Raw genomic sequence first — 27,229 nt, forward strand, 5'->3', positions numbered from 1 at the left:
CTGCTGCTGCTGCTGCTACTATATGCTCGGTTGCTGTATGTGCGTGCATTTGAAGAGTTTGCAGAGCCCACCGAGAGAGAGAGAGAGAATTATAATGCGTGACGCTTTGTCCTATATCGATTTGGTTTTTGTTTTTGTCGAATTGCTTTTTATCATTTTTACCGAAGAGCGCGCACGATATAAACGGCTGAGTATAATGTGTCGATGTTGACAACAAAAGCAACAGCAGAAGCAGAAGCAACACTGACGAGCCAACATGTGCACGTAGAGCGACGATATAAAACAGTATTATGATTTCATGTGAACTGTTTGAACCCGTAGCTACTGCATTAAGCGGATAATTCGTTTTGTGAATACAAACCTACACCAGACATATTTATGCTGTTGGCCATGCCATGCCATGCAATCTGCTGTAAGCAACGCACTCGCACCGGATTTACGAAAAAGGAATCCCAAATATGTATACATATAATACCGACTATTTTGTCTATTCTATTCTATGTCTCTCGCTCCCTTTTCTCGGTGTTTTATTAAAATAAAACATATCCTTTGTAATTACCTCCAGCCACTGTGTGCTGCTGCTGCAAAGAATCCAAAATTAATCGTTAACGACGTGGCATTGCGTGCTTTTTGATATTAAATTTGGTGGCAAACTCATACCGTACTCGGGAGCCCATCACATTATCAATCGGTCGAAGCAGGCCGAGACAATTCAAGCCAAGCCAAACCAAACCAAGCAAAACTTCACCAAAACCGGATTCAAGCGAGAGATGAGAAGGCCGAACACAAATCCGCACAAGAAAGAAACAAACCGAAACAATTAACAACAAACATCAAATTAGTTTTTGACACATTGACCCAATTTCAATATCCATAAAAATAATTGAAACAAAATATCGCAATCGAGTTCTGATGTCACAATTTGATAAACCGATATTTTTTGAATAGAGCCCGCCTGCCTTACACACTATTCTAGTTCCATTTTGGGCCGAAACGATCTAGCGTTTCGGGTGTACGACAATATTTAGGCTCGGCTTATTTATGAGTGCTACAGCTCTTGAGACTAAAGCGCATAGCTACTAGGTGTTCCGAGATAAGCTCCCGCCTAGGCTCCCGCTTCTCATTTCGAACGATGGGCTAATTTGGATGATAGAATTTTTGCATGTCCCTCGTGAAAGAGAAGTAATTTCAGTGTTTTCCCATTGAATAGCTACAACCGAAATAAACAAAACAAGAAATAGCTCATATCGCTAGGCCAATTTTTTTTAGATTTATAATTATAATTAGATTTTAGCATTTTCCCCTTGAATAATGAACACATGGAAAATACCTTCATTTACCATAAATACAGTAATCTTCCGACACGCATGTTCAACGCTAATGCAATTTCATTGTACGGGACAAAATATGGTACAACGCACACACACATACATAACAACAATAACGAAGAGAAGAGAGAGAGAGAAACGACATCTATTAACTTCCGTCTGGGCAATAGACTATTGCTAAAAATGTAATCGTTTTCGAAATTGATGAATTATATAAAACCGGTTTCCACTGAGTAAATGCTACAATTTTTTTTTGTTTCTGTTCAATTTAGCCGTTCGTTCGTTCGTTTGTTCAGTTAGATATTTGACCGAGCCCAATTGAAGAGACGGAGACAATTGAGGAGACGGAAACGGCAACGCTTTTTCAAGTTAATGCAAATATAATTCGAATTTAAGTATTTCGCTTTTAAATTGTTGGTAAATGAGTTATGGAAATAATGTGCAATGAAACACGCATTTAGATGGTCCCTTTGCACAGGGCCACAAACGCACAACTACACACAGACAATGGCATACATATGACGCCGACTATCTATACATATCTGATAACACGGTGGAGAGAATGCATAAAAGTACGGTTCAAGAAGCAGGCGAAAACACAATTGGTCGTCATGAGTATCTACTTTTATGGATTGTTCGTCGCGTATCTGGTTGCGACGCTAACCAACGGGGTAAGAAATTTTACGCTATTTTTTTCTCACTCTCGATGTATTTATATATACCAAACACAGCATAGCCAACACATACGGTACATAGAAGAGACGAAGAGAGAGAGAGAGAGAGAGAGAGTGAGAGGGAGAATAGAGGGATAAAAAAGAGTAGCCAAGTGTTCGGATTACATGCAAATAACCGATAATGTAAATGAGTTTCAAACAACGAATTTATTCCATTTGAACAAATTTCAGGATGAGATTCAAGTCGAAGTGGAAGCCAATGACAACGCTAAACAAAGTTTAGATGAGTTAAGCAAAGAGGTGAACCAGATGAAAGCTGAACTTACGAAAAATAATAATGACGAAATACCGAACGATACCGTAAGTGATGGCGATAGCAATGGCAATGGCAATGGCAATAGTCCACACGCTGCTTTGGGTGAAATTGACAAAATCAAAAAAATTGTAGAAATCCTGGAAACTATCGTTGTGCCCACTATCGTTAATCGTCAAAATGCTCAGGAACAATTTCAAAAAAAGAACGATGCTGACCCATCGGCTGTTTCTTCATCAGGCCCAATAACAATTCTACCAAAGGGCTTTAAATTACTACAACATCATACGATCACATCCGATGAAGGTAGCCCAGCAGCAGCAGCAGCCACAGCGACATACCAAAAACCTAATCCACAATCCGATGGCAATTGATATCACTTCAAATGTGCACCATTTAAAATGATTTACCCTCACACGCCTCAATGAGCTTCAATAAATCAAAACAAATTTCATGTAATAATGCATAGAAAACAGTGTCTCGTTCTCTCTCTCTGCTTTAACACTTCCCCTATTTTTATCGCTCTGTTCAAAATGCCAGCGGAGTGCTGATGACATCTGTTGGTTCAGTTTGCAATCTCGCTCGGTCGAAGCTAACGGAATGTCGGTAAACTTTCTGTATTTGACGACCTCTATTGCGTATTTGATTGAGATATTTTACTTCTGCTAATGTTTTTGCTTTGATTTTGCCTTATTGCCCCGATATTGCCTCATAAAAATCTTCTTTAATTTTTGAACAAATGCTCGATGATTCAATGTTCAATTACTTCAAGTGAAGTAATCCAAAGAAAATTTCAACCAATTTTCAATTCAACTGTATCAGCAGTTTTAACATTGTCGGACTAATAAGACTTTGACAGGTTGTCGTACATAACCTCAGAAAGAGCATATCATGCGTGTGACACAATGCAAGTATGTGAGTGCGCCTTCAAGACCAATTGTCAGACGAATATTCAAAGTGCTATCAATATCGCCTGTGTCGTTTGTTTATTCGTTTGTTATCATCAAAATCATTACAATAATTCCAACACATTTTGCATGAAAACGCCCAATCAGTCTACGGAAGAAGCGGTTTTCGCAACGGATTTTCGGGCAGATTCCCGAAAATAATGGTACACGCAGAAGTGATACGGAAATTTTGCACATTGGTATGTGCGAAAACTATACAAACAATTGATGGCAATTCGAAAAGTGAGATTTATGATATATTACCATTTTTTCTATTTCACAGTAACGTCTAGATCAAATCCACAAGTGGTCGTGCCCAAATCTAAACCCAAAAATCAAACGATATTAATTACAGTCGATTGTTTTTGCGCGTCAATTTTGAGGTAATTCATAGTAGCTCATTGGTTTTGCACCATCCATTTTTTCAAAGTCATTTCTTTTCCAATAGAAAATTTCATTGGAAACAACGCCACCATGCCAGCCGATATAGCATACGAAAGCGGTGATGTGACCCGCAAATATTCAACAAAATCACGCGAACAAATCGAAAGTTTCATCGAAGAAGTTCTTCGTAAAGAGCTGAAGACGTATGAAGACTATATCAACAAATTGAATGGCGAAATCATGGAGTTTGTCCAATTGAAAAATCTGTCGGAGAGTATTTCCCAAAATTTATCCGATGGTTTTAAGACACAAGTGAATATCGGTGGTAATTTTTTCATGTCAGCCAAAGTGCCCGATTCCAGTAAGATTATGGTCAATGTTGGTCTCAATCATTACGTTGAATTTACAATTGATGAAGCCATTAAATTCTGTGATTTCAAAGTGAAATCACTGCAAAACGAAGCGGACGTCATACGAGAGAAAAGCATTGAAACACGGGCACACATCAAATTGGCACTGCTTTGCATCGCAGAAAAAGAGAATTTGCTTAAGGCTGACACATGAACGTGTATGCGCTCGCGATCATCTTGAATCAAAACCACAATTACTTGTACCGATCCGATACACGTGCTAGCGATTACGCTTCAAAAGACTCAAAATCGAAACCAAAACATCTAACGCAAATGGTTACACAAACAAACACACACTTGTTAATTCTTAGGGAATAAGTAATGTCAAATAAACACAAACTATTTTTACTACAAATGCCATTACTACTTTAGCTATGCTGACACGTTTCCATTTAATTTACTTTGGACGGTTCAGAAAATACCACCTTTGTATGTAGAATTTTTGCAAATCAATGGTCTAAGAAACAAGAACACGAAGAATTTTCCGTTTTTTTTTCATCCAAAAATGAAATATCTTCAAAATAAAGTTTTTTTTTTGATGAATCACATTACGTGTAAAGGGACAAAAATTACAAATGATCTGAGTACAATAATAAGTTGAATTATGAATAAAATAAAATCAAATAATGAATTTGTATCCTCAAAGATGTAATAATTGATTCCAAATTACAAACGATTCGAAATGGCATACAGATTCTGTTTGTTTTTGAATAAATGCATTTGAATAGATTTATTTCAATTAGATTCAATTTCGAACTAAGCACTCCATCTATAGATCCATAAATGTGTATAAATAGAAACAAGATAACCAAGAGGTGAGGGTAGGGTGTAGTTGCAATGTATCTTAATGATGCATTCAAGGTTGTTGCATTAAATGTTGGTCGAATCAGTGAGTGTGCTTGTGACGTGATACTCGAATCGACGTACATTCTCGATAACGAGCATTACCAGTACACAAATTTAAATGATGATGATGATTACATTTGCATCCGAAATAATACAGGTTTTGTATTCAACTTTCAACCCTTCGATCGAGCAGGTGCTTCATCATTTATGATAACGTCTGGGCAGCAGCAGTAGCAGCAAATATTTGCTCAGTTCGATATTCAGTGCAAAAGTTCAAGGGAGAGAAAGAGAAAGAGAGACCCAAACCGAAATACAAACCCCGAAAAATGAAATGGAAATGCAGATGAAACGGTTTGTCACAAAAAGCAGAAAATCGTAATTATTTTTATTCGGAACTTCTGAAACATTTAAGGTACTGAAGTTAATTACAATTCGAAATATATCAATTAAAGAGCTACTTTTCACAATAAATTGTTATTATTTTATTTAAATACATTGACGTCAAAGTTGTATGAAATATTTTAATTATTTTTTTGTTCTCGTGTGTATGTGTGTATGTGTGTGTGTGGGGGGGGTTTTGTTTTGAATAAACATCAAATTTGTATTAGAGAATTAGAGTTAGTTCAATGCGAATAATAATGCAGGTGTCTGTTTAGTCTGGTTGTTTATTTTTTTTTTTAATTTACATGAAGATCTAATAAATTCGTTGATTTCTATTGGTGTGAATCCATTTTCTGTCAATGGTTTCAATCTGGGCGGTGAACTATCATTTATTTATCGCTCGTTATTACTCATTTAACTTACTTAATTGGATATTTTTTTTTATCTTCTCTTCGTTTTGTTTGAGTTGAAGGAGTCCAAATTTATTCCACCAGAAAATAAAAAGAAATTAAAACGGAATTTCACTCATAAACTGGATCGATATTTTGCTTTTCCATATGAATGAATGGTTTTGTGCATCGAAATCTTATTGAAATGAACAAAACGAATCGAATAAAAAATCTCAAGTCTCATCAAAGTCAAATGAGCCTCTTATTGAGGACTGGATCTTTTTGTGTTGTTTTCAGCATCGAATCTTCGCATTTCATTCATAATGTAAATTGGTTTTTTTGTTTTAACCGTGTTCTTATTCAACAGTTTCGGTTATCCAATTCGGTTTGATTATAAATCAAATCAGCACAACTTAATAGTAATTATCTTATATCTCGAAAATCAATTCTTCATCCAATTGATAATCATCCTACAAATTCGTTCAATGATTTTATTTGTATTAAAATTAGAGAATTATTTACATTATTCAGACTGGATAATTATTTGTTTGTTTGTGTATGTGTTTTTCTTTTATTCTGTCTCTCTCTCATTATATTTTTTTTCAACAAAGTTCGGAGCAATCCAAGGAAACATACATTTGAATGAGAAATGCATGTGAATATCTGTGTTTGCTTCAGTATTTTGTTGTTGTTGTTGTTGTTGTTGACGTTGCAAATGATTCATTTTCTGTATCAGATTTGCTCAAGCCTGAAATACAAGTAAATTCACTTAAAATATAACATTCGTACAACTTGTACATGCATAAAAAAATGTATTTGTTGTTTCTATTGTGTATAATGCTAAATTAACTACAATTTATATTCCACATAAATAGCTAGTAAATTCGTTGATTTAATTTTTTTGGTAGTACCTTTAATCTTAAGTGTGTGTTTGTGTTGTGGGTGTGTGTTTGTGTGTGTGTATATATGTTTTGAATTATTTGTGTGTCTCTTGATATTTGAATAAATCTAGATACATTGACTTTATTTTAAAGGTATGCCGAAGTACATTTATTATTAATTAGATGTGACCATTGGCTTATTTGCTTCGTTCATATTTCCTCCTTTCTTTTTATTTTTCCGTCGTTATTGTTGCTGCAGTTGTTGATGATGATGCACCGATAAACAAATAAAATAGAGGATTTGAGTTCAATGTTTGGCAAGGATTTTATCCGAACCTGTATGTCGAATCGCTTTAGCGTATTCATTACGGTTTATGATTGATTTTATATTATTAGCACCATTGAACGCAATTCCCATTTAAAGACAAACATCGAGAAAATTTAGCATTCGATCATTTCTACACTATGTGTAATCCTTTACAACCTTCTTGAATCAGACATTTGATCAGAATGTCAAAATGATTATTCATTTTCCTATGCTGTGTTTTATTTAGATGCGTTTTTGTTTTCTCTTTCGGTGCAACTTGTATCTCTGTGTTTCAAACCGGTTTATTGAAAATATTGATGCATAAATGAAAATGCATTTTTGCGACGCCTTTTGAAGAAAGCCTATATTTTGCTATACAACAAGAATAGCTGGTAAAATGTTTGTTCAGAGATTCGTACACGGGATTACTTCAAATTGATTTTTGTTTGTTTTGAAAATATGGTTGACAAATGCATTTGCTCTATGTTATCTTCGTTCGTAAATTCAAATGTAATCATTTTCATATTCAGCGTTTCATCCGTTTAAATCTTATTTAATTCAATTACGAATTTCGTTTAATGAAGAAAAAAAAAACTCGAAATTCAGACCGGCTAGACACATTTAATCCGTTTGCTTCTGAATTGAATAAATAAGACAGAAAACAGATGTAACATTCCTATTCTCTACAAAAAAATGAAAATTTGACTCTTTTGTGTCGTTAAAATTTCTTAATAACTATGCATAATTTCGTTGGTGTCCCAAATTTCAAATTTCGTTTTATTAAATTCTAGCACAAAATCACAATAATTTAGGTTTCTCTTTAAAATAGCAGATCGTTTCATTGTCAAAATTATCGCTTAGAATTTCGATTTTATTTTTCTAATTGTTCCAATTTAAATCGATTTTTTTTGTTTAGTTTCGTATTAAAAATAAGACACGTCGAAGGGAAGAAGAAAATTTTTTGCGACAAAAGCCAAAAACAAAATATTGTCTCATTTGTCCGATTAAGTAACATAAATAAAATGATTATCAAAAATATATATTTATTTTTATCAAAAATTTTGTTTGCCGATTAATTTGTCGTTTTTTTCCAATCGTTTCTAAATATTCGCCGATTAATTTAGCCTCCGCTCTTTAAAAAAAAATGATTAGCAGAGTGTGTTTTTACGTATCCACGTACACTAGTAGTAAATTTTTGGTATTCGTATATTATTAATTTTAGAAGAAAAAAACAGAATTTCAATGAATTTTGGAATCATGATTGAAATATCACTTGTGTGTATTGTTCCAAAATAAGAGAGAAGAAAAAAAAAATTAACGACCCAATTTAAAAATGCATTTGCTGAATTTGTTTTAGAAATAGTTTTTTCTTTGCTTCAATGCCGATATTTTTTTTTTCATGAGTATTTTTTTTGTCGTCCTTGTGATTAGATTTAACATTTAGAACATTTAATGCTTTCACCAATTGGATTCGCCTCGCCGTTCGGTCAAAATGGATCGATCATTCCATTAGAAGTAATTTTGTTTCAAATGTTTGAAATTGTGTGAATTGAAACGCTTTAAGTCATCCTTTCATCCTGAAATTTAATTCTTTCCTTGTTGACTTCTTTTATTTGCTTTTTAATCTGAATTTGAATGGACTTCAATTGAAATCCGGTTGAAATGGTTCACCTATGTACAATCTGAATCGATCGAATACGTTCGTTTTGTTTTTTCTTTCGGTTAGAAAAAATGTACCATTTCTATAGACATAAATAACATCGAAATAAAGAAGCAAAATGGCTGCCTCATACAATTGTCATATGTTAAATTGGTTTATCCACGTAAAGATCAAAAGAGTTTAAATGTGCTGTTGAATTTTATTTGTTCGTAGTTTATTGATAGTGAATGTATTCAAATATTGTTGAACCATTCGGGTTTGTTCAATTCATAGATTTCGTTGTGTGTCTGCATTTGTTTGTGCCTGTTCCCGTATGTATACTTGATTGTTACTGTTGAACATTCTACGTTGCAACAGTATATATATTCAAGCTTTTCTCAAGACTAAATTCAATTCGTTCACTCGTTTGTTTTTATTTTCGATTTTAAATTGGTAGACATCCATTTGAGCTTCTTTTGCTCAAAATGTATTTCAATCACGATTCGATTGATATTTCAATGGAAAGACTGTCGTTTCAAAAAGTCAGTCGACATGAAGCAACGATGAAAATTCGCATCTTAAACTGGAATTTTTCACTCTAATCTTTTTTTTTTATTCAAATCCGTGTGTTTGTGTTTTTAGTGCTGTAATGATGGATTTTGTGCAAAATATTTTCGTTTTTCTATTTGCTTTCCGTTCTTCTGTTTATGAGACAAAACATTCTACAATTTATTCTATGTTTACATATTTAGGATATATTTGGCTATGATAAAATTGTGTGTATTTTTTTCTTCTTCACTGAATCCTGTCACTTAGTTGTTACAAATTGTTTTAATATTTTTTCTGTTTAGATTTTTGTTTGTTTGTTCAATAAATATATGAATTGTTGTTTTTTTTCTGGTTTTATTAGAAAGAAATTTTCGGTTGTTTTCTATGGACGTACATGTAAGAGCCAAAAATATGAATACAAAGTGTATACGAGGAGCACCAGTTTTTTTTTTCTTAAAAGAAAGAGACAATACTTGAATCTCACGTTGAACGAGATCACTTGTTGTTCCCTTAACTCCGTTGATTTTGAACATTTTTGTTGTTGCTGTTTCTGTATATGCACCCGGTTTCATTGGTTTTCATTTCTATATCTTCCATTTCGTTTCATTTATATGACTGTAGAGCCTAACTTTACGATTATATGTTTTTTTTTTGTTTAACGCACTCAAGTCGATTCAATCGAAGCATATACTATGTGATGCACATAGATTGCATTCCGTCCAATTATCTCATCCACTAAACAATTTTAGTTAAAAAGCATGCCAAGGGAAAACAAAAAGAAACAATCAATAACCCTTTGTTGGAAAAAACAGGGTAACAAGAGGAATATCGCTAATCGTTTTTTTTTCTGTTATTTAAATATTAGATTTTAAATTGTATTTTTTCTCTTGTTTTCATTAAAATCATCCCCAATTATTGGTTGGTTCGTAATTACTGTTTATTTTTGAGTTGAAAATAAAAACAGAAAACGTTAGCGAAATTCCCCTAGTATAATAATAATTACATGGGTTAAGAGTGGCGTTGAATAGCGAAGAGTATCATTAAATACTACAAGAAAAGCCAGATTATTGATATTAAATTGTTATGCGTTACACATTGTCGTGGCTGTATACAATTAACGGGTTTAGCCTTCTTTTTAATTACATGTTTCGATTATTTGCTATCGGTTTAATATGACATGATAGTTGTTTCACTTTATTTTGTTTAGTTTAAACAATCTTTTCTTTTTCCCAGGTTCTTTTTTTGTACAATGAAATATGAAACATATATTTTGTGTTCTTAGTTTTTGTTGTTGTTGTTTTATTTTAATTCAACGAAACCATGGAAGTTGGCTGGAGCCTCGGCAAAATACACGTTCGAATACGTCAAAAACTGTAACGAGAACAAAAAATGTGAAGAAAAAAAAATGCGTTAAAATTGACGAAAAGAAAAAAAAGTAACGAAAGCTTAACCTTAATCGTAATTAAACTGAAGAAAAGAGGAAAAAAAAGTGTGGACTTTGATTTTACGGTAAGTCAGATGTTTGCGCATTCCATCTATTGAACGAATGAGCTTTTGTTATGCGAATATTATAATGCACAGCATATCACCGTTTCCCGTCCTGTTCCGTGAGAAACGGCACGGAGAGACAGAAAAATAGAGCGAGAGCAAGAGCAAGTGCAAGAGAGAAAAAGTTGCGACAAAAAAAAGCGCACTCAAAACTTTAGTGCTTCGAACGTCGTATCTCACAATCCTTTCCCATTCTCTCTATGTTTGCTATTCCATTTTTGGCTTCGTAGATTATTTCACAATCTTTGCACATCAATTGCAGGCTGATTCTCGTTGCTCACCGAATCGACGACGGTCACAGCAGCGCGGCAACCGTGCGCGCTTTGTCTGCACGGTGTGCATGTTTATGGTATGTGTGTCGTTGGGCAATTCACAACAATTTTTATGACCGTCATAAAAAAAATTGTTCACCTTTACAGTGTTGATCACTGGCTCTAAGAACATTGCGTCCCAAGAGCTTACTAGTAAACTTAGTTTTGATTGCAATTTGAGCAATATATTCCTTGAATTGCAATCTTTTTTTAATAGTTTCCCGTTTAAAATTGAAACAAGTTTCTTTTTGTTTGTTTCACTCAATTTTCTCTGTCTCTGCCTCTGCCTCACACACACACACACACTCTTGGCAAAATTGATGCGTACACATTCAAATGAACTATAAAATAAAATCCCGATTCTATCGCACCGCCGTATAATATACGTAGATAAAAAATGCATGCGTCTGCTCTCACGTAGAACCCATTCCATTTTGTATTGAAATTTTTGACTAAATCACATCAATCTGTATACATTGCGAGTAGCGAATTGATGATGATTCCTATTCACAGTTTTTTTGTTGGATTTTGTTTCATCATTCATTATTCAGGTGTGTTGCACGCTCTCACTTTAATTGTTGCTCGTACACACACACACACACTTATCGGTTAAGCCGCGTCTTTTGGCGCTCGGCGGGATTTTGATTGTGGATATCTTGTTAGAGACCCAAGATAGTTAGTTGTAAATGTATGCAGTTGTTAAATGGTGCAATTTGATTTCCTTTTTCTTGAATTGTGCCGCTTTTATTGACTATCCCAATAAAAAGAAACATGAGTGTGCAAGAGAGAGGGAGAGCGGAGCTTCGATCAAAATAACAACACATAACTCTAGCTTTAACCCTTAGTTCGGCGTGCGCTGAGTTTCTAGTGTTGTTGAAATGTATATGATTTCAAACTGCGCCTTTAAATTTTCTTTATGTTACGCGATTTTGATATTCAACATCTACAAACTTCACGTCATCATTGAAGTCGTCTTCGTCGTTTTTTCCCTCCTGCTTCTTCTTCTTTCTTTCTTTCTTTTGTACATTTTTTTAAATGTGAATTAGCTATCGTTTGCAATGAGTGAAGACAATGTGAATACAAGCCGTTTATTACTGTCAAGGATTTTATTATTTTTATTCTCATTTCATTCAAATGATGCCCGGATTTTATAGGGTTTCTTTATGTCTTTTTTATCCCCCTTCTTGAAAATACAGAAACATGAATGATTCGAATGCACAGCCATGAGCGAAACGAAGACATGCTCTGCATCCGTCTGCAGTTTTAGTGTGCTAAAATCAAATTATTCCCATTTCGCAATTGGTTTTTTGTTGGCGCAACGACAAACACTATCCATACCTATTCCGTATTTTTAATGTTTTTTTAGTTGCAGAAAAGAAAAGAATCAAAAATTCGATAGCGCTTCCATTCGTTAGATAATCCAATCTATAGCGGTTATTCAAGTGGAAATTAATAATATTCATTGATGTACGCGGTACGCGTGAAATGCACAAATCCTTTCCACAAGCAATTTTATCGACGATTCTGTCTGTCCAAATTCAATTTAATTTAGATTATTCGCAATTGGAATATATTACATATGTATACATCAAAGATGCCGCGACAAAACGAAAAATAAGAACTAAATCATCTGAAATGACGTAATTTAAAATAATAATTTTTTTTTCGCCCGGCACTCAAACTAACTTTGTGCGCAGTTTGATTTATTGTGATGAATTCGGAAAATGACAAATTATTATCATCGTGATTCACTCGTGTAAATCGAACTAAAATTGGTGCACGGAAAAAGATGAGCAAAACAAGAATGCACACTGAAATTATGGAAAAAATTTCCCATTTGATTCGTATCAATTTAATAACGACTGACATTGACTCGGTTCATTTTGTTTTTTCGTATTTGTCACACTATTATGGCTAATAAATCGATTGCATTTCATTGTGAATTATTTGTATTCGAGTATGAGTGCGAGTGTGTTTGGTTCTTTGTTTTTATTTTGTCGTGTCATGCTGTGGATCACTCTCCAGCGCTTATCAGTGTGAAAGCATTAAGAAAAATGTCAGCAATTCACTTGCTAGTATTTATTTATATGCAATGCAATCATTTAGAAATGATACATGGATCGTATTTGTTGTTTTTATTTTATTTTTTATCTCAGTCACTTGCAACAAGCACAAACGAGCACATTTTCCAATCAGCCTAACTGAACACTGAAACTGGACATCATCGATGAAACCATTTAAATGGAAAACAATAGAAATTAAATGGATGGGCATCGTCGTTTTGGGAATGCGGTTCATACTATAGTATATATATGTATGTACGTAAAACCTTTTTTCTACATGCATTCATCGTTTCAACAGGTTGTAGAAAATTGTGCAGCACACTTTTCAAATTTACCCGAATCGGGCACATGGCTAGACGTGATGATGATAATGGAGAGAACCAAAGCAACCAACAGTTGTCAACAAAAATAAGAGCAAATGGAAGAGCATAACGATATTTAATGAAGACTGACAGAATTTTGCCGGACTTGATTGCATTCGACGATTTAACCTTTTGGAATGGGCGATGTGTGGAGAGCATGTGTTATTATAACCTCATTGCACAAATGTTGAATACAATGACATTGCCAACAAATGTGCCGGCAAACGCTTATATTATATTTTAAACAATAAATGAAGGTTAGAGTTTCTGTCCTTTGGATTTTTTCTCCTTGTCTGCATACTTGTTCTTATTTCTTTTCTGTTTCTTTTCGGAATTTCATTGAAAATTTCAAACTGTTTCCATTCTTCTTCTTCCTTTTCCATCAATTTGAACATGACAAATTGCGTATCTAGATGAGAGCCCAGTTAAATTTAACTTCAACTTCGGGCAAACTAGCGCTAGACTGTTGAGTGTTGATAAAAATAAAGAAATATAGTCTATAGCGCCCATATAATGTAATTGCAACTATTCATATTTATTGCTTGAACAAGAGAGCGAGCGAGCAAGAGCTCACATTCTTTTCAACTATAAATTTCGCTTCCTATGCACTCGACGGCTGTTATCAGGCACAAAGCTGATACACACAGCAACCAGTGTGTTAGAGTGGCTCAAATTCAATACTGTTTAGCACATTCGCCGACCTTTGCACGCGATGATAGACGCACATCTAAAATAGATGGAACAAAGTAACAACAGCTCACAACAATTGAAATCAAAACCAAAACAAATAGAGGAAAAAAGGGAGTCGCTTTTTTTCTTTAGGACAACGAAAAAAGTAGAGTGTCGATTTTAATTTCTGGGTTGCAAGGTCTATCACATTTGCGCGATAAGAATCAATCAAGTGGAGAAAAAGAAGTAATGATGATGCAAAAGTATGCAAGTCGGAATTATATGTTCAGGAAAAGAGCTAATTATGTATCAGCGGTCTGATTAATAGAAAATTTATAATGATGAACGGTATGGAAGAAAATTCCCGAGAAAAGTTTTTGATTATCAATTTTTTTTTCCTCATTTGATTGAATATGATCTTACGGGGGAAAAAAGCACATTTATTGGCTCTCGTTACTAGCTGTGTGATTTTTCTGTATAAAGCCATTTCGCGGAATAAAATGACCTACATCAACATTGTTTTGATGTGAAAAAACCGTTTGAATGTGTCAAACTTTGCTTGAAATTTATTCTTTTTTGTCGATTTAATTCGATCGTTTTTTTTTCGTGTGTTCCAAAGAAAGCGAATGATTTCGTCCACATGGCATCGTGATAGCTGTAGGCAATTATTATTGCAACAAACAGTGAAAAATGAACACAATAAATGCATGAAAAGTAGCAACTATATACGCGAGGTCAAAAGTATCAATGCGATAAATAAAATCTTCCCCCAATGGGATGCGTGCCACAATCCGGATTGCAATTATTTTGTCATTTAACCCTTTGATGCACAATTTTTTGTTTTTGGATCATTTTGATATATGTTTTGTGCCACAATAAATAGAGAAAGACCTCATACTTAGATTTTTGGAAAATTGCGTATTTGTCGAGAAAATCGGAAAAGAGTCAAAAGTGTCAAATCGTTATAACAGCCTGAAAAAATTAAATTTTATAAAACTAATGATGCAGAAAGTTAAATTGATGTGTTTTGGTCCTACGAGTCCTAATTTGACAATTGAAAAGAATGAACAAACCCACAAGATAAGGGGAGGAAAAATGTGGAATTCTGCTATAATTTTGCATTTTTTTTTACAGCAGTACATGAACAGAAAAAACTTTCCATTCAGTTAGCCGATTGTAGCCTGTAAAGTATCAAATGAAAGCTATTTCCCTACATTTGATTCCAAACAAGAATGTAAAAATATTCAGTGGTTTCATAGCTATAGCGTCTGGCGTATCTGGTTACTTTAGGAACCGAAATGTGATAAAGGGTTAATGAAAAAAAAAAAATAATGAAGAAGAACATTGAATTGCAGCTTAAAATGGGCACTCGTTCTAGTTTGCGTCATCGTTCTCCACAAATCGACCATTTTAGCCACATCATTTGGAATTGATATTCGTTCTGTAATTGATCACTATTGCTCTATAGCCGCTTGCGATTTGAATACAAAATAACGCACAATGCGACAGGCGAATCAGATTCATTTCAATATTGTGTTGAATTTCTTCATCATCTGCTTTACTGCAATCATGAATTTGAAGTGATTGCTGTAAAGCAAAAGCCAGCTTGTTCAAAATGAACGAAAATGCACCGAAACCGAATTTCCACTATAAAATGACATGCAAACGCCAAGTTAAAAAGAAGAAAAAAAAAACATAATTTCATCACTGTGAAACTAAATTTCATCGAAAAATAAAAACACAATCCGACTGTGAGCGATGATGTTCCATGGGGAGTTGAAATGTACAGAAAAAAAATGTGTATAATATGAAATGAATTTGGTGAAGCAAGAGCATCAACAAATAATTAACTCATAACATTTGTACATTTGGCCATACACACAGATGAATTAGCATCTAAATGCAAGGATGGCCGTCACTGTTCTTTCCTCGGACGGACTTATCAAATTAAGTTTATTTGTTAAAATTTAATTGAAATTATTAAACTACTCTCTCTCTCTCTCTCTTTCTGGGCATGATGAATGCTTTGGCTGGTATAAAGTGAAAACATGGAGCCGGAATTCCTCTGCCAACTATTTCACACAGTAAACACAACACAACACAGTACGTTTCGGTTTGCATTTGGGAAATGCAGAGTAATTTTCTTTGTTTCGCTAACAGTTTGAACATTACCAATTCGGGTAGCTTTAACTGAGTTTTGGTATCTCTCGAGTGGCATACAAACGATGCCTCTTCTTCGTCATCGTCGTCGTCGTCTTCATCTTCATTTTCGTTTTTCTGTTATGCACATTGTTTAGATTGCTGTTAGCCATTTGTTTACTTCATATTCGACAGAATACATTCCAGCATGTGTGTGCGTGTGTGCGTGTGTGCATAAAGATGTGAACCGGAGACGACTGTTTACTGTTTAGTGGTACAAAATCGCGTCTGACTCAACTCATCAACAAACCAATTGAGCAATTTCTCTTTAGTTTCTGGTGACAATGGAAGCCAAAGTGGCTTCGATTAAGCAACGAAAATCGAATACGTAGCATTTTTGGTTTATCAGCACTTGCAAATCGATAGTGTTGTATTTGTGTACTAGAGAGTACCACATTGTGTTTTGTCTAACAACGACGACTTCATTAAAATGAAAATACAAAACAAAAGTCAAAAGTTGGTTTAGTTGATCAAAACACTTCTGCCACGTCAAGAGAAGAGAAGAAATGAAAGCAAATGAATAACCAAAAGAAAAAAAAGGTGAAAAACAAAAACGAAGGGCAATCGACTATTTGCATGTATCGAAGGAATGCCAATGCCGTAGCTGTCGATAGCTCAAGTTCATTTTTCAGTCAAGTTGTTGCTGTGCAAGAAAATGAAGGAAAATAATGAAATGGCTTTCATCTACTCAGATCAAGACAATCAGTCTCGAAAACATGTTTATGCAATGAATACGTTAAGCAAAATTCGGGGAGAACGCCACAATCGAGAGAGTGAGAGAGAGAGAGAGAGAGAGAGATAGAGGGATGGGGCTGCAATGCTGTGTTGTATGCGGAATCATTTTGTAGCTCGCTGTTGCTCTATTGTTTTGCTACTGATGCCATTCCACATGTTTACTGCATTTTCTTATCCTTAAACTAGTTCTCGCTTTGCTCACAACTCAGCCACTTTTATGTGTCATTTTTCCATGGTCGGTTCATCATTCGGGAGTGTTGCTGCGCATTGTCCCATTGCAACGTTACTCAATTTTTACAACAATAGCAATCGAGTTCTGACATTGCCATAATAAAACGTACGAATAAATGTGACGTAATAAAAATCCCGAAGAAAAAGTGCGACGAGGAGAGAGAGAGAGAGGGAGAGAGAGAGAGGACAGAGAGGGACAGAGTGAAGGAACGAAATGAAACAAAGCGCAAACGATTTTAAGAAGAATTGCTGAAAAGCGATAAGTGTGCGGTAAAAGTTAAGCAGAAGCAAACGCTATATACCCATGATCAGTGCATTGCAAAAGCGACAAAGCTGAGCGGAAAATGCCTGGTGGATTGGATGTTGCATTGCATTGTGCATGAATTGTAGACAGGAAGAGGTACGGGAAAAGCCATCAATACCGTATTACTGGAATTGTTGCATATTGAATCGACCTCAAATGCATTGCACCGTCACTATTTTCCATGTGACAAACACCATGGATGCAAAGGATGGATAAAAGTACGGTCGCGTGTGTGTATGTGTATGTCTATACGTGGCCCAAACACTGGCCACGGTTGTGTCGATCCCATTGTACAATTTCATTTTAGATTATGCTCATTTCAAGCGGAAAAGATATCAAATGAAACTTGGTATACGTGTGTCGCTTATCGCTGATGTTGCTCCACTACTACTACTGGTTGCTACTTGTGCCATTGTTGGCGCTGGTTTTGTGCATTCGACTGATTTTACCACTTTTCACTGCCATCTGAGACTGTGCTTGCACTCCAGATCTGTTTGCTTGCAACGAGTGCACAGGCACACAGACTGCAGCTTCAGATCTAGAATTTTGACTCACAAAGGGAAAAAAAGTGCACAAACACATACACTGGATTATATAACCGATAAAGTAATGACTCGAACATAAATTCATGTACGAACGATACGAAATGCTGACTTGGTAGCACGGCAATTTACTGGATCAACGATTTCGCCTCCTTGATAACAATAAAAACTTAGACGCGCGCTCATAAAGAATGCTGTTTCAAATAGTTTTCCGTCTTCCGGGTGAAACAGAAGTAAAACCAGAAGAAGCAGAAAAACAAAAACAAAAAATGTGCCAAATTGCTGATGGTGTCGCTTTTCCTTGGATGTTGATGAACAAGGAAAAAAAAATTATGGCCAAAAGTGCAGTGCATACAGAGTCAATGCTGAAATTAATTGTTTTTGTCCCGAGATCACGCTTTTCATATGGTCAATTCTTTTATTTTATCACATTTGTTTTTTTTATCTCTTCCAATTTTTATGGATTAGCTTGATTACCATATAGCGTCTATGGATATTCATATCAATAAGGTCTATGTTCCGATTAGTGTTTTTATAGCATCGCTTCTTTTAGCTTATTTCTCAAGCGCGCCAAAATACATTATTTAACGTGTCCCGAAATAATAATTCACTACGGAATATTTTACCATAGCTGTTTTATTCATTTTAATTTGTATATCTGTCCGTAATCGTATTGTAAATGAACTCTCTCAACGAATCATTGCCATAAATAGTGTTTCACTAATAATAACACCTATAAATCAAAATGTTAATGGATTACATTTCTGAGAAAAACACAGAGCGACGAGAAAAAGAATAGCAGCGGCAGCAGCAGTAGACGCAATAATAATAACGGCCGTTTATTATTTGTGGCAAGGGAAAACGCCGAAACAAGCAACAATTCATTGTTGCTGGTTACCTATTGGGTCGTGGCCATGAATTGAGATTTGCCTAAATAAAAATATCATTATCCCAATCCATTCCGAATGGAAAAAAAATGTGCGAAACATGAATGAAATCAAAAGAAATGTTGTTTTTGCTTGTTTTTTTTTTCTTTTGCTCGGTTCATTCTCGTCTCATCGCGTCTGTTTCAAACTAATCACACAATGCACCCGGACCATAAATGCAGTGAAGAATCTTTCGATTCGTTTTCATTGCCATCAAAAGAATCGGAACATTTTTACGATAGAATTGCTTCCTTTTTTTCACTCTCTATCTCCCGTTTTGAAATCAGTTTTATTTTTGAAAGCACAGAAAAATATCGTTAATATTTTATTTAGACATTTATTACAATGAGGCAAACGTTCTTCATAATCTCTTTTTTCCCGCTTGATTTCGGTCGATTTTATTGGTTTTTTGCTTATTGGATATTTTGAATTTCGTCCCTTCCTTCTTTTTTTTTTTTAGTATTATCGTTGTTGTTGTTTTTTCGTTGTTCGTGGTTTCTTCTGCGTATTTCACAAAGATTTCGTTAACTGTTCTACGCATGTTTTTTCGTTACCGTCGAGTGAAAACCACCGCAGATGTAACTGTGTGTGTGCGATGCGCCTGCAATCTCTGACACAATGTGTCGAAAAGGCGAAATCCATTTCATATGGATCAGTTTGTTGCGCACATTACGCGATTGATCAAATATGTTTCTCTCTTTCTCTTTCGGGCAGAAAGCATTTTTATGTATTGAAACCGTTTATGATCCGGTTGCACGCTAAACCCACCCCGAAGATCAATCGTTTATGCGGTATACAGAGATGAGTGTAACGAACCGAAACGAAAAAAAGAAACCCGAACGCATTTATGGTGAAAATCAAGTTCGTTTCAATCATTGGCGCAGACCACATCATATAGACTAATTTGTTGGTCTCTCCATTTTGATTTAATTGCCGCGTATTTTTTATTGACCATTTATTTAGAGACGAAAATGGCCTTTGATCTTATCCGCACGATTTGAAAAGTATCAAATTTACATTTCGGTTTTTGAACATTTGAATAATTTTTTTTATTGCTTTCATCATAATCAATAGTTAATTTACCAGACCTTATAATGAAGCTAATATAAATTAAGTGTTGTGGATATGCGGAGAGTCCTTTATATTTTCTCTCTCTCTCTCTCTCTCTCTCTCTCTCTCCCGTTGCGTCTGGTTTGTATTCGGTTCGCAACTATTTCAGATTCAATCTCATAGAGCATTAAAAACAAATCGAATGGAAGAAGAAGGGGGAGAGAGATCAAACCACACAACGACACACATTCACACAATCCGCACATAAAAACACGATCAACACGTGAATGGCGGTGTCGGCATTTTAAATAACTTCTAGCTTACTATGCACATTGCGGACCTTTGGCTGATTGGCTGATAACATGATAAATGAATTTGAAAAAGTCACATTTTGTGTAGTAAAATTGTGTATCTAGGCAAGCATTTACACATTCGAAAGTCATGTTTGTTGTGTTGTAACGGTGTGTATGTAAGCTTCTTACATGTAAACAATGCAACAAATGAAAATACATGAAATACACACATGTTTCCAGCCTTGCAAACCGTATTCATGCAATTCCTATTTTCAATGTATAATCTTTGTTACGCAAACGTGCAAACAAATGGCGTATAAGTTTTCTTTTATTTATAACCGTCGCATGTAATTAAATTATTCCATCAAATATGTTTATTCATTTCATCCCGAAAACACTCAAAGCTCAAAACAAATACAAACAACAACAAATCAAGAGATAATGCAGAGAGAGAGTGAGCAGCAGCAGCAACAAAAAAAATGAAATGGGCCCAGTGAAAAAGTCAACTATTTTTTCATGCAAATATGAGATACATGATAAATGCATTAACCGAATCCAATTATAAATTACAGAATGAATATATCCGACCAAACAAAAAAAATCTAAAGTTCCGAAAGTTAGAGAGAGAGAGAGAGAGCAGTGAAAAAAATTCTTTTGCACTTTTTAATTAAATTAAATTTTATAGCGCTACCATAATATTTTCAATTTGACGCTGACATCTTTTCAACGGCAATAAAAGTTTTGTGCGACACAAACGAGAACGCGCGCATACACACGCACTCACAGCAAAAATGCTGGCTGATTAGTGCATGTCGGTGGCGCGAATAACTAGTGAATTAATGTCCATTGCTTGCATTTTGATGGGTGTGTGTGTCTATGTGAATGTAATTGCATATGCCATTTTACAATGTGCGCTCAATTCAGTTATAGAGTATTCGTCTAGAATTGCATTAGAGAGACATTCGCCTCGAAGGCTTATATTTTCATAAGCGAAGCGCTCGATAAAATTGCAAAGTAATAAAACATTGGATAGTGGCCGCCTTGAATCAGCCATGAATCCACTTTTAGTTACCTTAAATGGCTTTTTATTACCCCATTCTGAACAATAAAAAAAAGCAACGGAGAAAAGATGAGCACAAATTTATGCGAATCATTTCATATTATATATTATGTGTTACTCTTAGATCAACAAAATGCATCAAATGGCAAATGGCTAATTGTGGATTATGCTCGATTTGTTATTGTCATCGTCTTCGTTGTTACTCCTGCTGATGCTGTTGCTTTTTGCAAATTGCGATAAATGCGCATAAAATGTGTCCCAACCATTTTCACCAGCCGATTGAAAGTTACGTCCGTTCACGCGGTTTTGATAAGTAAACAATATAACGTTAGATACAAAACCGCACTTAACTGGAAGAGAGAAAAAAACGGTTGCTAAAAGCTTTTCCGTTATTTGAGCTCCCTTTTTGCCGATGGTGAGACAATTGCATCGATGTATCGTCAAAAAAAAAAAACTAGAAGAATGGTTGTTACAGAAATTATGATTTGTACTGGGAATTCACTCTGCAATTTTTCATCTTCTTTGTAAATCGAAAATACTTGAGGGATGATAGTTATTGTTGCAGTAAAAAAAATTATCTATTTAGAGTTGAGATTTGATGCTGTGAGCACTTTTGAATTAGAGAAAATATTGCTGCTGCAAAAGCTCTGGGTGTGTGTATGGAATAGCAGTTTTCTTTTCCCATCAACCGAACAGTTCGATTCGACGTTATTCGACAATAATTGAGGAAAAATTCGCCTTGACTTTTGGTGCATTTTATTGTGCGGTTGTGCATGATTACAATAATACTGTCGGTTTCCTGGAGATAAAACATCAAAATTGCTGAATACGTTCGTTTGAATGGCCGATAAAAAGGAAGTGATACATAGTTTTTATTAGCATTCTTTCTTAAAATATTAAACAGTAACGCTGAAATATGCGATTGGAAAGCGAATGGAGAGCGTGAGGGAGAGGAAGAGAGAGAGAGAGAGAGAAAGAGAGCGTCATACACAATAATTATAAGAAAATCATTTAAATTATCATAGATGAGTTAGCTGGCAATTCGACTTGCTTTCAAATGTATAAGACGCCATGTTTGTGTGCTAAACTGAGCTGTGCTGAGGATAGTGTTTTTTTTCTTCTTCTTTTTAATGTGCGAATGGGTGTGCACACAGCTATCACATTATTCTGGCGATATTGTTGAAATACCATTACTCTGCACACTCACACATTCCACAATACAAACGGGCGAACACAATAAGCATACTTAATTTAATATCTATATATAAAATTATGCATTCATAAAAAGATTTAACGATCACTTTAAAATAGTAGTAAAAAGAATAAAACGATGCACAAGTAAAATGCTTCTTTCTTGGGCCTTAAGTTGAGATTTTTATGTGTATATATATGTGGGTATGTATGTGTGTGTGTGCGCGCGAGCATGGCGCGCACGGTGCGATCTCTCTCGTCCGCTGGCTTACTCGAATGAGCACACAGTGTTTGCCAGTTATATGCCACATTCGTGCCCAGGAATAAAATGTCGAAGGAAATGAACATCATTCGAATCGAAGGTGAAATGAAGTATATTGCTGAATTCCGAAAATATGATTTCAAATGGTTTTTTATTGTCGCAGCGTGGGCCGCGTTTGAATTGCAAATGAAACTCTCGACAATCAACAACAACATTCATTTTGTGTGTTTGTGTGTGTACGCGCGCAAATTTCAATCACAATAAATCCATCAAGATTACGCGCGCGCCAAAGAAAACCAACGAGACAGAGAGAAAAGAAAAAAAAAGAGTTCAAATGTGTAATATAAAAATACCCCCTTATCTCGGCATGGCCTGAGAAAATAATCACATTGCCACAGATCATGATAAACTAAGCAGCTCAAGGATAGATAGTGCTACAAAGTGTGACGATCCGCATTTTTTTTTAAATTTCTTTCCACGTTTATCAGTAAATAAACACTGTGCTTTACTCAATCAGGAAGTCTTTGAGCTAATCTTACCACATCAAAACTGCACTAGACTGAAGATCGAAAATCGTGCACGGTGACCAATTCGCGCGCGCGCACATTTCTATCAGACGAAAATAGCAATAATGCTTCCTGTGTTTCTTGCATCGAACTTATCAAATGTGAAACTATTTTTGATATTCTATTATCAAACTACGTCGCTAATTCACTTCATTCGCGACATTATCGCATTTTAATCATTCATATCCTTTCATTTTGTTTGTTTTTCCCCTCTTTCATCCAATTCCATTATTTCAATGAACACTTTTTAATTGTCACCATTTTTCTTTCATTTATAAATAAATCAATAAACATTTGATCTTATACAAATTTCAGTAGATCCTGTCACGCAAATATACCGCCACTATAACGGGGCAAAGTGCAAAATTCAATTAGTAGACATAGAAAAAACAAAACAACAAAAAACGATAGGATAGTACGATTCTGCTAAATTGGCCTGGGAAAAAAAATAAATGCAGCAGAAATGACTAAAAAGGGGGAATAAAGTGTCGAAACGTATTTAAATTACGTCAAACGATGACTTAATATTATAAATGCATTTGATTTGAATATCAACGATCGGAATGTTGTTGATTGCAATTCTTCCTGCGGTCGTCTATCAAACGACAGAGAGAGAGAGAGAGAGAGAGAGAGAGAGAGAGAGAGAGAGATCCAAATGCACAGACACACAACGTGTCAACTTAAAATGTCAATGAAAATGCGAATAAATTGGAATCGATTATCATGAGCAGCCACGGAGAAAGAAGCAAATTGACCTGTCGAAAAATGAAGGCATTGATTGCAATAGTGATAATTGAAATTCAATCAGATATTAAAAATTGAAAAGGATTATCAAAATTGGATAAAGAAAGTGAATAATGAAATTCAATTTCACGTGATGACTTTTTATTCAAATATTTTTTGTAGAATCTTGAATAAAAATAATATGGTGGATGCATTAAAGAAACAACAACGAAAAATACAACAATAAATTCCGACACAATCGAACGATAATTCTACATGCATAATTTAGATGATGTACAAGTACATCCACAAATATATGTCACATACTACTAAAATTTAACTAAAATACGAAATAATATGACAGTCCTCTCAAAATCCAGCAACATTTCGCCTCGTTCATATTTAATAAGAAATGAAAAAGCATGCGAAATGCATTTTTGATTGAAGCTCTTTTTTCCCGATTCAATGAAAAGATTCACATTTTATACTGGAAAATACGTATTTTTTTTATCGAATGTCTGATAAGTAAAACCTATTTTAATCCAAATAAAATGAAATTGCTTCTATGCTTGTAATTGTATAATTATTGTGTTGCTACTTTTTCGATGATGAAAATGACATGACATTATGTCAGACACATCACTTCGACACTTAAATGTAGATCGGTGGAATTATTTTTTGCATTCCATATTAACCCGCAGACGGGCAAGCTAAATCACTTGAGTTGTCGGGCAAGGTGGACCAAAGTGGACCCATAGTTTTATGGCTGTGAAATTGGAAGAAAAAAACGCAATATATCTCCAAAAGTGAGACTGTGCTGGAAACTAAAAAGATGCATCTCTCAAACGTGACATATGCCGATAAAATTGAATGAAAACCAACAGAGATATAATACTCTGATTTTTTGTCTAAATTTGATGGTTTTCAAGTAGTACAATTTGACATATCGAGAGCTGAGTTTTAAGTATACACCTCCATAGCTCCACTGATGCTGAACTAATTTTGTTAAAGCATGCCACGTTTGAAAGCATGCATCGTTCTTTCTACTTCCCCACTATATACTACCCGAGTGAACCAAAGAAACGGTTCATATGGCATCTAGACTTTTGTGTATATCTTGCGTAGATATGCATTGGAGCGAACGAATATTGATTTTTTTTGCTGTAAACATTTGCGAAAGACAGTATGAAGAGAAAAAAAAACCATTCACTCCTATGAATGTATACACAAGGTATATGCAAAGGTGTAGATACCTTACGAACCGTTCCTACGTTTTACTCGGGTACTTTTTATGATACATTGCTTTTTACACAGAAAATATTATCAATTCTGGTTTTGACATTTGACAAAAATTCAAATGAATACATGTCTCTGTAACCTTTTTAACCCTCAACTGCATGAATTTTTTCTAGGACTGGGAGTACTGGTATTTGGTTGATTTTTGGCCATAGATAACGAAAAAAATATTCATAATCCTAGATTTCCCATGGTTTAGTCAGGAAATGCGATAGAAATAAGTCAGAGAACAATGAAATCCATTGTTTAAAAGTGTCAAAAATATGTCTAATTTGGAAACCGAATAATTTATTTTGTCAAATTTTCGTTTTCGTGCACATTTTTGTTTATAACTCACCAATCGTACGACATAGACAAATGACGCCAAAGACAAAAATAAAGAAAAAACATTGACAAATAAAAATTCCCCTTGAAGCAATGTCATCCGCCGTACGATTCACATTATACAGGTGTTTAAATGATGCCCGCCAAAAGGCGGGCTTATGCAGTTGAGGGTTAAGGTTCATCCAATTTTATTGGTATATTGCGCAATGCGCATTGGAAAGAATCATCTTTCTAGTTTTCGGAATAATACTACTTTGGATGATATATTATGCATTCTCAATTTTATAGCCATAAAGCCATGGGTCCATTTTGGATCCATTTGCCCGCTTGTGTCCAGCAAATATATTTAGCTCCACGTAGCGCTATCTAATGATCGATGTTCAATTTTTGGCTGCAATACATGGAAAGGATCAAAGAACACAATGCAGCATCTTTTCCGCACAAGAATATAGTTGAATAAAAATCATATTATGGTCGTTGTCACTTGCCCGGTTGAGAGTTAATGATCGTTTTCAACAGCATGGCATTTTTGCCATAAATATGTAAATTCAACGAATTTTGAATCAATGCTGATATTTAAAGTATTGACTTGTTGCAACTGTGATTTACAATCAACGCTGCCGGTAATATATATTGGCTAAGTATTCAGAGACTACTTTAAAAGTAACATGAATTCAAACATGAATGTCCATCTCTTCTATGTCCGAGAACCATTCTTATATACTACAACATCCATCATGGATTATCCATGTAAACTAAGTATATTTTTTAGCGACCTTGTTAATAATTGAATCATGGGAATATCGGAAGGAAAGAAAATGTCGAATTCAATCAAGGGCAATTCCCTATGCTTTCTGATTTGTTGGATTTCTATTTCTGACCATTTTGAAGATACATCAATACGTTTCAGCCTTATCTATTTAGTAAATGCATTCATATGCCGCACTTTGATATTGTACGAGCGATGGGAGTGCAATGAGTGTGCACTAGCAGCGGTGCCGAGCGTGTTATTCCTATGACATAAATTCCACGTTGACGACACAACAAACAAATAAACGAGCTATAAGCGTACACAAGTATTTTAATTCCAACCAGACGATGACAATTGAGTAAACATTGTCATGCGGTCCGGTAAGTCTAATTATGGTTTTTCTGTCATCTCGAAAATGATTCGGAATGATGAATTTGGCATGCTATTTCAGAGCCAATGCAATGCAACCACAAACTGAACACAAACGCGCCCGGCAACACAGAATAACCTAAAGCATTATTTTTTTTTGTGTGGCAGCAAACTAAATGCATAATCACGTATGCATAGTTTTCGCGCGTACGAAACTTGTCAAAAAAGTGCCGCAGAAATATTATTATTATGATAATAAGGTTACATATTACAATAAATTTAACGTGAATTCGATTCGATTTGAATGTGCGACACCGTGGAATCTAATCACGGTCATCATATTTACATTCTGATTTTGTGTAGCTCGGTTTGTGTATGTACATGAACAGTGTTTAGGCAGTGGGTA

General features: G+C 34.9%; 2 protein-coding genes across 8 annotated transcripts in view; one reads left to right on the forward strand and one right to left on the reverse strand.

The window, feature by feature from the left end:
• Window positions 1–1,319: 1,319 nt before the first annotated feature.
• Window positions 1,320–4,789, forward strand: LOC129579228 (protein UXT). 3 transcript variants are annotated; one of them, XR_008689209.1, is made up of 4 exons: window positions 1,320–1,513; window positions 1,601–1,999; window positions 2,234–3,462; window positions 3,546–3,645. XR_008689209.1 is itself a non-coding variant. In XM_055469085.1 (3 exons), exon 3 carries the CDS (start codon window positions 3,737–3,739, stop codon window positions 4,208–4,210), a length of 474 nt encoding a protein of 157 aa, XP_055325060.1. In that variant the 5' UTR covers window positions 3,169–3,462; window positions 3,546–3,645; window positions 3,711–3,736; the 3' UTR covers window positions 4,211–4,789. The 3 variants fall into 3 exon arrangements, 1 of the variants encoding a protein (XP_055325060.1); XR_008689208.1 differs by having other exon boundaries at window positions 1,320–1,999; XM_055469085.1 differs by lacking the exons at window positions 1,320–1,513; window positions 1,601–1,999 and adding an exon at window positions 3,711–4,789 and having other exon boundaries at window positions 3,169–3,462.
• Window positions 4,790–5,254: 465 nt separating this feature from the next.
• LOC129579224 (protein doublesex) overlaps window positions 5,255–27,229 on the reverse strand; it is a 79,987-nt gene continuing 58,012 nt past the window's right edge. For 4 of the 5 annotated variants that reach the window (XM_055469079.1, XM_055469076.1, XM_055469077.1 and 1 more), the window contains exon 5: window positions 5,255–10,419. The gene's annotated coding sequence lies outside the window, so the exon portion shown is untranslated. The remainder of the gene's footprint in view (window positions 10,420–27,229) is intronic. The other variant, XR_008689202.1, reaches the window with a different exon arrangement.

The sequence above is a fragment of the Sitodiplosis mosellana genome, unplaced genomic scaffold (assembly GCF_009176505.1).
Source record: "Sitodiplosis mosellana isolate CC-2019 unplaced genomic scaffold, AAFC_SMos_1.0 Smas_scaffold_6226, whole genome shotgun sequence".
In the NCBI taxonomy this organism is placed as follows: Eukaryota; Metazoa; Arthropoda; class Insecta; order Diptera; family Cecidomyiidae; genus Sitodiplosis; species Sitodiplosis mosellana.

Excerpts from the sequence above, each read along its gene's own strand:
- LOC129579228 (XM_055469085.1), top strand. The coding sequence starts at position 3,737 with ATGCCAGCCGATATAGCATACGAAAGCGGTGATGTGACCCGCAAATAT.